Source organism: Barbus barbus (genome assembly GCF_936440315.1).
Source record: "Barbus barbus genome assembly, chromosome: 39".
NCBI classification, from domain to species: domain Eukaryota; kingdom Metazoa; phylum Chordata; class Actinopteri; order Cypriniformes; family Cyprinidae; genus Barbus; species Barbus barbus.
The window spans coordinates 22,056,004-22,067,842 of record NC_136717.1 but is presented as its reverse complement, the minus strand read 5'-3'; the positions used below and the strand labels follow the sequence as shown (position 1 = coordinate 22,067,842).

At 40.5% G+C, this 11,839-nt stretch overlaps 2 protein-coding genes across 2 annotated transcripts; both read left to right on the top strand.

Moving 5' to 3' along the window:
• Positions 1-1,652: 1,652 nt before the first annotated feature.
• On the top strand, positions 1,653-2,398 carry LOC306859040 (uncharacterized protein; the record flags this gene model as incomplete). The annotated part of the gene is made up of 2 exons (XM_079399848.1): positions 1,653-2,000; positions 2,075-2,398. 2 exons carry the CDS (start codon positions 1,653-1,655, stop codon positions 2,396-2,398), a joined length of 672 nt encoding a protein of 223 aa, XP_079255974.1.
• Positions 2,399-3,566: 1,168 nt separating this feature from the next.
• On the top strand, positions 3,567-10,105 carry LOC306859039 (uncharacterized protein; the record flags this gene model as incomplete). Its single annotated transcript, XM_079399847.1, has 3 exons — positions 3,567-3,608; positions 6,047-6,196; positions 9,782-10,105. 3 exons carry the CDS (start codon positions 3,567-3,569, stop codon positions 10,103-10,105), a joined length of 516 nt encoding a protein of 171 aa, XP_079255973.1.
• Positions 10,106-11,839: the final 1,734 nt, after the last annotated feature.

The following is an 11,839-nucleotide window of genomic DNA, read 5'->3' as shown; positions in this document are numbered from 1 at the left end:
GATTTCATGCTCATACAATTTTTTTAAAAGTAAGAACAAGTAATCAAAGAAAAAAACCACTCACAAGCTGTTTCTAAATTCACTGAAGATGCTTAATATTCTCAATTCCACAGAGTGCGTCTTCCATTTAGCAAGCTCCAACTATGAGGAAGTATCTGGAGTTTTAGAAATTACTGGCATACAGTATCATGCTCTCTTATGTGGTAGTGTTTGACTTTGCAAAGAGTCACATTTCTGTTTAGTCAAAGTGAGCAGAGATGCTTCATACTTGTATGAACAGTGCAGATAACTGCAGATGGAGCAAATGGAGCCCATCAGTGATGGACAGTGACAAGACATGCTCCATTTAATGAATACAAGAGACAAGCCAAGAAGCAGCAAGTAGACACCATTAGGACTGAACTATATAGTTTTTTGCCTTTTGTTTCATAATAAATTTGATTTATATAACCCTTTTGCTGATTTTTAAAGTGTAAACAGGACAGGCGACAGGTACTATCTACAGAACATACAGAGTTGTAAAATGTAAAAACTTAAGTTTCTTGGCAACAGTAGCTAGTCAGTTGTTTTAACTGTCATATCTGAATTCAGCACATCAAAATACATATTAACACATTTTATATTTGAAGCAGACAACTAATAAAAAATTGTAGACCAGTGTTATTAGAGAGAAGTGTTGCAAATATGCTTCTGTGTGAGCAACTCAGCATTGCATTTTGCAATCCTTTTTCAAGCAGAACTGCTCAACAGTATTGGGATACATGTTCGGGCCCTTTTTGGATACGCTGAAGTTTCTTGCACATTTCTAACAACAGAAACAAAACCATTTACTTCTCAACAGATAACTTATACCCAGTTCTGCACATTCTTTTGCAGTACAGTCACTTTATCCTCCTGAGACCCAGAAAAATACCTTTGTGAATTTAGTATTTTTTTCATGTCATTACTTTGTTTAGAGCATAAGATAAAATGAAAAAATTACATTTTTTAAATATGATATTTTATTCATATGTTATGCTATATCCTCTGTAGTGAAACTTCCAAACATTCTCTAAAAAGCCCCGAATGTGCTCTTTACAGAATATCCAGACTTAAAACTGTGACATACGAGGTCTCAGAGAAATTCACTAAAATATAATGTTCTCTACATAGGCAAAAACTTTTTCTTTTTTTCTTCTGTTCCTCTGGTTCCACCGGTTTGCCTACACCACATCTGTACAATTTCCTTAAAACATGACTAAAGAATAGCCTATAAATTCCACTAACAAAGGATGATTAATTCTGGATTAATTCTTCATTACCCAATCAGCGAGCGCATACAGTATATAAAACTCTCTTCATGGGAACAGAATGAGACAGTTTGGATTGGAGATCAAGGACGTTGAAGACAACTACCAATCAAGAGACAAGAAACATGAAGACTCTGGCCTTTCTCTGTTTTTGGTTCTTATATTTTAGGTAAGGTCTTAAAGTTTATGTAAATGTAAAAATGTAATGTAAAAACACTTCATCTTTTTAATAAATGGGGATCTTAATATAATGGCTCTTCATTGATTTTCCTTGGCCTTTCGCTGATCAGAAATGCAGGAGAGCTTGTAATGAACTAATCTAGTAACAATTACTAACTATTCTTCTAAATAGTTCGTTTAAAAATGGTTTGTGTTTATAACAGGTACGCTCTCTGTAACAGTCCAAATAACAGTTTGAAAACTAAATCTACGACGGATGTTTATGAACTTCTCTGGGAGAACAATGCAGACATCGCCAATAAGACAATCCGGGTGGATTTCCTGACACAAATGCAGAATGGCAGCCTGCAGGCAGAGCGATACGTCAACTTCACCATCCAAGACATTAACTATGTACTGAAAGTGACTGAGATGTTGAAGAAAATGAGTGCAAAAATAACTTGGCCCAATGACATGAAGAACTTCTTTAAAGGCAGATACTCAAGCTACAAAAGTTTTGGCGATTTGATGCTCCAACAATACTTTTTCAAGGTAAGAATAGAAAAAAAGACTTTAAACATTTCAAGTTTCTTCTGAATTGACTGAAGATGCTTAATACTCCACAAGGTGAGCCTCCCATTCAGCAAACTCCAGCTATGAAGAAGTATCTTTCGTTCTACAGAAACCTGATGGACAACGAAGAGCCACTGTACTTTGCTGTGGGTCTTCTGCCCTGCTCCAGACTCTGGGTTTGGCTGGGTAATAATCTCAACATTCCTCCAACCAATGCCTACTACACGTGGAAGGTGGGGAATATGGACGGCAATCCTGAGAAACACTACAAAGCTCTGCTGAATAAGTATCTCAACACTCCTAAGAAAGTGGCGAAGGCTAATGCTGTATTCCGCTCTCAGATGCAGAATGAGCACGATTTCTTCCTCTCATCTTGAGAAAGAAGTGTTGCCAATAGCCTGCTGTCTGAGCAACTCAACAATCCATGAAAACATGATTTGAAATGCTTTGAAAATATTGATATATTTCATTACATCTTTTAAGATTATATGCAATAAAATGAATTAATTGTTTAAAACTATTTTAATCTTTAATCAAGTCTCATGTAATCTTTTAATCATGAAAAACTGCATGTCCTCAGCCATTTTAAACAAATGTAATTCTTTGCTATTATGTCTCACAATATTCACTGTCTCTTGTATTACCCAGCAACAATTAAACAATAACACTCTAAATGTCTGATGCACATTACTTTTGAAAGCCCGTCTTAAATCCTAAAGAGGAAAAAAAATATAACAAAAATAAGCCACATTTGATCTTTTTTTATGTGTTGTTTTATGGTTACTCCTTATTTATTGATTTGTATAATTTAAAAACTATATTTTAAGACAAATACTTAATTTTTCCACATGATCTCTCTAAAATGGCTATGTGGAATTTGTCATTTTTGACATGAAAAAACTAACCAATGCAAGGAACATCAGTTTTTACATACCACTTTTTACTTTAGCTAAAAGAAAATGTCTGCAGTATACATTAATGTTCTGATAAATTGCACATACTTATGTAAGAAGATATTTGACTGTATTATACACATTAACACATAATACACTTTTTTATACATAATATGAATTTTACCAAGAATAATAGACAATTATAACACTATTCTATAAATGACTACATTAACTATCTGGTTCCACCCTGAAACAAGTCCTCTCTGAATTAGCTTTTTTTTTTGCAAATGCTGAACCCCTTACATTTTAATGCCTTTTCAAGCAAAACTGCTCAACAGTATTTAACGACTGGGATACATGGACATTTCTTGCACATTTAACAGCAGCAACACGTCAATTACTTCTCAACAGATAACTTACACAAAATTCTGCACATTCTTCTGAAGTAACACAATCACTTTATGACATGAACTAATGTGCATCAAGGAAATATTTAGTGCTGGCATCTAAGATGTTTTTTTTTTGTTTGTTTTTCCATTCTGTTCCTCTGGTTCCACCAGTTTTGACAAAAGCAGCAGACTTGGGTTACGTATACTCCACGTCTGTAGAAGTTCCTGAAAACTTGACCTAAGATCTTAGCTCTCTTCATGACATGGAAACAGGACGGGACAGTTTGGATTGGAGATTGAGGAAGGTTAAGACAACTGCAAATCAAGACACAAGAACCATGAAGACTCTGGCCTTTCTCTGTTTTTGGTTCTTATATTTTAGATAAGGTCTTAATGTTTATTGTCTTGACAATTGTAATTATGATCTGCTGGAGATAGCAAACATCAATTGCAACAATTATATGAACAACTTTGAACTAAAAAGATTCAAAGGGGCACACATGCAGACTGAGTTAATATAATGGCTCTTCATTGAGTTTCCTTGGCCTTTCACTGATCAGAAAATCTCAAAACCAAAGAGATATTCTTTATCAAAGATAAGACTCTGCCACGCCCCCCTAAAATGGCTCATTCAAACACGCCCCCACATGTCTACGTCACGATGTGGAAATATTTGCGTAAGGCGTGGTTTCAGGGAGAAGCTGTGTGTTTCTAGACGAAAGCAAAAGCACTTTATTTGGCCTTCCGACAGTACTGATAGTAACCTTGAACTGATGGTAAAACTAAGGACATTATTAACTGTCTTTACATTTATTTTGAAAGCTAAAGCTGGCGATTACGGAAAGGGACGTTATATTTCCGACTCGTGCTTGTGGTGTTCGGCCAATCACAATGCACTGTGCCAGGTGACCAATCAGAGCAGATTGCGCTTGTTGGATTGAGAGAGGCGGGGCATAGAGGACCTACAATAATGTACAGTAGCTATTTCAAAAATAATGTGTTTTTCAAACATTAAAGCATGTCAATATATTCTGTTACACCAAATACACAAAATAATGATCTTTAAAAAAAGCATCATATAACCCCTTTAAGGACACCTTATACTTGTATTAGAGTCCATATGAATGCTTCCTGATCCTTACCCCCTTTATAAAGCCAAATCAACCTTAAAAGTCTGATCAACAGGTGGTTAAATCCCATGCTTATCTGTGTTAACTATATTAAACACAGTGGCCTATTTACTGTACATTTGCCAATAGTGTGCACTCTATCATAGAACCACTGCAATAAAAGCATTTTAACAATTCACTGTCCTGACTCTATAAAGTAATATACTAATACATATACATATATACATATATATTTATTATTCTCTAAAACGTGGTCTGTTCCTCATTATAAAAACATAGTTTGACTGCAGTTGAATTATTGCATAAAGTATTTTTGACTACTTTTTGCTTGTTTTGAAGCTCAGCATTTTTGGCATGATTCACTTTAACTTTACATTTAATCATTTGGCAGACGCTTTTATCCAAAACGACTTACAATACGGGAATACAAAAAGTGATTCATCTTGAAGAGGCAATCAGACAGAGGAAGTGCTTGTAACACCAAGTCTCAGTCATGGTTCTAATAAGTACAAGCTAGTAAGGGAAGGACAGAAAGATAGAGGGAAAGATTAAGTTTTTTTTTTGTTTTTTTTAAAGTTTAGGATGAAGTCAAGTACTGCCAAAAAAGATGAGTTTTCAGTTGTTGCTTGAAGATTGACAGGGATCCAGCATTCCGGATAGGGGTGGGAAGATTATTCCACCAGCCAGGAATGGTGAACGAGAATGTTCTGGTGAGTGATTTTGAGCCTCTCTGTGATGGTACCACAAGGCATCGCTCACTAGCAGATCTCAAACTTCTGGAGGGGATGTAGGTTCGTAATAGTGAGTGGAAGTAGGAGGGTGCTGAGCCTGTGGTAGTTCTGTATGCAAGCATCAGTGTCTTTAACTTGATGCGAGCTGCCACTGGTAGCCAGTGCAAGGAGATGAAGAGAGGTGTAACATGGGCTCTTTTGGGCTGGTTGAAGACCAGTCGTGTCGCTGCATTCTGAATCATTTGTAGCGGTTTGATGGCAGTCCAGCCAGAAGAGCATTGCAGTAGTCCAGCCTAGAAACGACAAGGGCCTGGACAAGAAGCTGTACAGCATGCTTTGTCAGAAAAGGCCTGATCTTTCTGATGTTGTGTAGTGCATCGAGCAGTCTTTGCAATGTGCTCTTTGAAGGTCAGCTGGTCATCAAAGATTACACCAAGATTTCTGACCGAAGTTGATGGGGTAATCATTGATGAGCCTAACTGAATCGTGAAGTCATGCTGTAGAGTCGGAGTGGCAGGGAATACAAGAAGCTCCGTCTTTGCCAGGTTGAGCTGTAGGTGATGTTCTTTCATCCATGCCGAGATGTCTGCCAGGCAGCCTGAGATCCGTGCAGCTACCGTTGGGTCATCTGGTTGAAAAGAGAAATAGAGCTGTGTGTCATCGGCGTAGCAGTGATAGGAGAAGCCATGTGCATGTATGATGGGGCCTAGTGATGTAGTGTATGTGGAGAAGAGGAGGGGTCCAAGAACCGATCCCTGAGAAACTCCAGTGACCAGTTGATGTGGTTTGGATACCTCCCCAGGCCACCCTGAAAGATCTACCAGTGAGATAGGATTCAAACCAGCGAAGTGGAATCCCAGTGATGCCCAGTGATGATTGGAGAACAATGCAGACATCGCCAATAAGACGATCCGGGTGGATTTCCTGATACAAATGCAGAATGGCAGCCTGCAGGCAGAGCGATACGTCAACTTCACCATCCAAGACATTAACTATGTACTGAAAGTGACTGAGATGTTGAAGAAAATGAGTGCAAAAATAACCCGGCCCGATGACGAAGAACCAAGATGGCGCCGAGCATGGCAGCCGTGTTGCGAGCTCCAAGAAAACTCTGCAGTTTTTCTTATGTTTTATTTGTTATTTTGTTGTTTCACGTGTTAGATGTTGTCAGTATAACTGTCTACGATAGATACACGCTTTTAAACATTGGTTCCTTCGTCGCGCAACGCAAACCGGACTTTGAGTTCCTGAACGCGGCGCCTTGTTTACAGACACCGCATCAGAGCCCTTTGTCTGGGCTGCACGATCGCGACCGAAGAAACGCCGCCGGAAAAGGGGGAAGAGAGCCGGCGTCCTTGTCAGACTCAGACGCCGTCCCCTCCGACCTCCTCTCCCAACTATTTTGCTGGCTAACGTTCAGTCACTGGACAACAAACTCTGTGAACTGCGGGCACGCATCTCATACCAACGGGAAACAAGGGACTGCTGCATTATTTGCCTCACAGAAACCTGGATGTCGGCAGTGGTTCCAGACTCAGCCATCGAGCTCACGGGGTTCTCCGTGCACCGCTCGGACAGAACGAAAGAGCTCACAGGGAAAAGCAGAGGCGGGGGCGTCTGTTTCTTTATCAACAACTCGTGGTGTGATGAAAGGAACCTACACTCTATTAAATCCTCCTGCTCCCCTGATCTGGAATTTCATATGCTTCTGTGTCGACCATTCTGGCTACCGAGGGAATTTACAGCGATCATAATCACAGCTGTTTACATTCCCCCTCAAGCCAACACAGACCAGGCACTTAAGGAACTGTATGGGAATATAAGCGAGCAGGAAACCGCGTACCCAGATGCAGCGTTTATTGTTACGGGGGACTTCAACAAAGCCAACTTCAGAACAATAGCTCCAAAATACTTTCAACACATCACCATCAACACGCGTGGTGATCGTGTACTGGACCACTGCTACTCTCCATTCCGGGACGCCTACAAATCGCTCCCCCGCCCACCTTTCGGCAAATCGGACCACACTTCCGTTCTGCTCCTGCCTGCTTATAGGCAGAAACTGAAACGAGAAGCACCCGCCCTCAGGACAATTCAATGCTGGTCGGACCAATCAGACGCTATACTACAGGACTGTTTTGATCACGTGGACTGGGACATGTTCCGGGCAGCGTCTGATGACGACATAGAGGCGTACTCAGATACTGTAACGTGTTTCATCAGGAAGTGTGTAGAGGATGTAGTACCGACAAAAACAATCCGCATCTACCCCAACCAAAAACCGTGGATTAACAGCGATGTTCGAGCAGCCTTGTCAGCGCGGACATCTGCCTTTAAATCCGGAAACTCTGACGATCGCAAACAAGCCAGTTACGATCTCAGGAAATCAATCAAAGCTGCCAAACGACAATATAAAAACAAAGTTGAAGAACAATTCAAAACCAACAACGCAAGAAGCATGTGGCAGGGTATCAACAACATCACAGATTTCAGAGGGAATAAACCAGCTACTGTGAACATTGCCGCCTCTGTACCGGACGAACTTAATAACTTTTATGCTCGTTTCGAGGCTCACAACACCGCCCACACAGAGCGCGCTCCCGCGGCTGTAGCAGAAGAGGTGAGCGCACTTTCCTTTTCTGTCGCAGATGTAACCCGATCCTTCCGACGGGTGAACATCCGCAAGGCTGTGGGTCCCGATGGCATCCCAGGCCGTGTGCTCCGAGCATGCGCATTCCAACTGGCCGGGGTTTTCACAGACATTTTTAACCTTTCCCTCTCTCTGTCTGTGGTTCCCGCATGCTTCAAAAAATCCACCATTGTGCCCATACCAAAGAAAAATAAAATCACATGCTTGAATGACTGGAGGCCCATTGCTCTGACACCCATCTTCAGCAAGTGCTTTGAGAAACTCATCAGAGACTACATCTGCTCTGTGCTGCCTGACTCACTGGATCCCCTACAATTTGCATATCGCAGAAACCGTTCCACAGACGATGCTATTGCCTTCACCCTGCACACTGCTCTCTCCCACCTGGAAAATAAGAACACCTATGTGAGAATGCTGTTTGTGGACTACAGCTCAGCATTCAATACCATAGTGCCTGCCACACTGGTTGAGAAGCTCCAGACTCTGGGACTAAACGGATCTCTGTGCAGCTGGATCCTGGACTTCCTGACAGGCAGATGTCAGGTGGTCAGAATGGGCAACAACACTTCATCCCCGCTGACCCTCAACACTGGTGCTCCTCAGGGCTGCGTCCTCAGCCCACTCCTGTACTCCCTGTACACACACGACTGTACAGCAACACACAGCTCCAACGTCATCGTCAAATTTGCTGACGACACAACGGTGATAGGCCTGATCACTGACAACGATGAGATGGCCTACAGAGAGGAGGTGAGAACCCTGACTAAATGGTGTCAAGAGAACCACCTCTCACTCAACATCGACAAGACCAAGGAGCTGGTGGTGGACTTCAGGAGACAGAGCAGAGAACACACACCCATCACCATCGACATGACACCTGTGGAGCGAGTAAACAGCTTCAAATTCCTCGGTGTTCACATCACTGAGGATCTCACATGGTCCGCTCACACAGATGCAGTGCTGAAGAAGACACACCAACGCCTCTTCTTCCTGAGACGGCTGAGGAAGTTTGGAATGAACCCCAGCATCCTCAGATCATTCTACACCTGCACTGTGGAGAGCATCCTGACAGGCTGCATCACCGCCTGGTTTGGAAACAGCACTGCTGGCAACCGCAAAGCTCTGCAAAGGGTCGTGCGAACTGCCCGTCACATTGTTGGAGGTGAGCTTCCCTCCCTCCAGGACATCTACACCAGGCGGTGTATAAAGAAAGCCCGGAGGATCATCAGTGACTCCAGCCACCCGTCCCACAGACTGCTCTCTCTGCTGCCCTCAGGAAGACGTCTCCGCAGCATCCGATCCCGCACTAGCCGACTGAGGGATAGCTTTTTTCCTCAGGCTATCAGGCTAATGAACAGTCAAAACTAATATACCTACAGCATAATCCCACTTTACAGTATACGCACTGCACTTTAATCCCATACAGTTCAAACTGGACTACCAGTACACTACTGCACAAATACAACAATCTTTTTGCCAGCACCGGATACCATCCAATGCACATCCATGACATTTGCACATCCGGTTTATATATAATCTGCTGCATCTTCGCATATTACTGTGTGTATATAACGTAGAATGTGTACTACATACTGTGTATAATGTGTATCGGTAACTGTATGTCTGTCTAATAGTACACTGTGTGTACTGAGTATATGTATGTGTATATTACACATTGTCATCTGTATAAGTCTGTACGTATGTATGGTAATGTCTATATGTAAATTGTTTTTGCAGTGTCTGGAGCACGCTCTCAAGAATTTCACTCACGAAGGCACACGTGCTGTGGTGATGTGACAATAAAAAGTGATTTGACATCAACAACTTCTTTAAAGGCAGATACTCAAGCTACAAAGTTTTGGCGATTTGATGCTCCAACAATACTTTTTCAAGGTAAGAATAGAAAAAAAGACTTTAAACATTTCAAGTTTCTTCTGAATTGACTGAAGATGCTTAATACTCCACAGGGTGAGCCTCCCATTCAGCAAACTCCAGCTATGAAGAAGTATCTTTCGTTCTACAGAAACCTGATGGACAACGAAGAGCCACTGTACTTTGTTGTGGGTCTTCTGCCCTGCTCCAGACTCTGGGTTTGGCTGGGTAATAATCTCAACATTCCTCCAACCAATGCCTACTACACTTGGAAGGTGGGGAATATGGACGGCAATCCTGAGAAACACTACAAAGCTCTGCTGAATAAGTATCTCAACACTCCTAAGAAAGTGGTGAAGGCTAATGCTGTATTCCGCTCTCAGATGCAGAATGAGCACGATTTCTTCCTCTCATCTTGAGAAAGAAGTGTTGCCAATAGCCTGCTGTCTGAGCAACTCAACAATCCATGAAAACATGATTTGAAATGCTTTGAAAATATTGATATATTTCATTACATCTTTTAAGATTATATGCAATAAAATGAATTAATTGTTTAAAACTATTTTAATCTTTAAGCAAGTCTCGTGTAATCTTTTAATCATGGAAAACTGCATGTCCACAGCCATTTTAAACAAATGTAATTCTTTGCTATTATGCCTCAATATTCACTGTCTCTTGTATTACCCAGCAACAATTAAACAATAACACTCTAAATGTCTGATGCACATTACTTTTGAAAGCCCGTCTTAAATCCTAAAGAGGAAAAAAAATATAACAAAAATAAGCCACATTTGATCTTTTTTCATGTGTTGTTTTATGGTTACTCCTTATTTATTGATTTGTATAATTTAAAAACTATATTTTAATACAAATACTTAATTTTTCCATATGATCTCTCTAAAATGGCTATGTGGAATTTGTCATTTTTGACATGAAAAAACTAACCAATGCAAGGAACATCAGTTTTTACATACCACTTTTTACTTTAGCTAAAAGAAAATGTCTGCAGTATACATTAATGTTCTGATAAATTGCACATACTTATGTAAGAAGATATTTGACTGTATTATACACATTAACACATAATACACTTTTTTATACATAATATGAATTTTACCAAGAATAATAGACAATTATAACACTATTCTATAAATGACTACATTAACTATCTGGTTCCACCCTGAAACAAGTCCTCTCTGAATTAGCTTTTTTTGTTTTTTTGCAAATGCTGAACCCCTTGCATTTTAATGCCTTTTCAAACAAAACTGCTCAACAGTATTTAACGACTGGGATACATGGACGTTTCTTGCACATTTAACAGCAGCAACAGGTCAATTACTTCTCAACAGATAACTTACACACAATTCTGCACATTCTTCTGAAGTAACACAATCACTTTATGACATGAACTAATGTGCATCAAGGAAATATTTAGTGCTGGCATCTAAGATGTTTTTTTTTGTTTGTTTTTCCATTCTGTTCCTCTGGTTCCACCAGTTTTGACAAAAGCAGCAGACTTGGGTTACCTATACTCCACGTCTGTAGAAGTTCCTGAAAACTTGACCTAAGATCTTAGCCTGTAAATTCCACTAACAAAGAGGAAAACAATAGACTGTCATAATTCTCCATTACCCAATCAGCGAGCGCATTCAGTATAAAACTCTCTTCATGACATGGAAACCGGACGGGACAGTTTGGATTGGAGATTGAGGAAGGTTAAGACAACTGCAAATCAAGACACAAGAAACATGAAGACTGGCCTTTCTCTGTTTTTGGTTCTTATATTTTAGATAAGGTCTTAATGTTTATTGTCTTGACAATTGTAATTATGATCTGCTGGAGATAGCAAACATCAATTGCAACAATTATATGAACAACTTTGAACTGAAAAGATTCAAAGGGGCACACATGCAGACTGAGTTAATATAATGGCTCTTCATTGAGTTTCCTTGGCCTTTCACTGATCAGAAAATCTCAAAACCAAAGAGATATTCTTTATCAAAGATAAGACTCTGCCACGCCCCCCTAAAATGGCTCATTCAAACACGCCCCCACATGTCTACGTCACGATGTGGAAATATTTGCGTAAGGCGTGGTTTCAGGGAGAAGCTGTGTGTTTCTAGACGAAAGCAAAAGCACTTTATTTGGCCTTC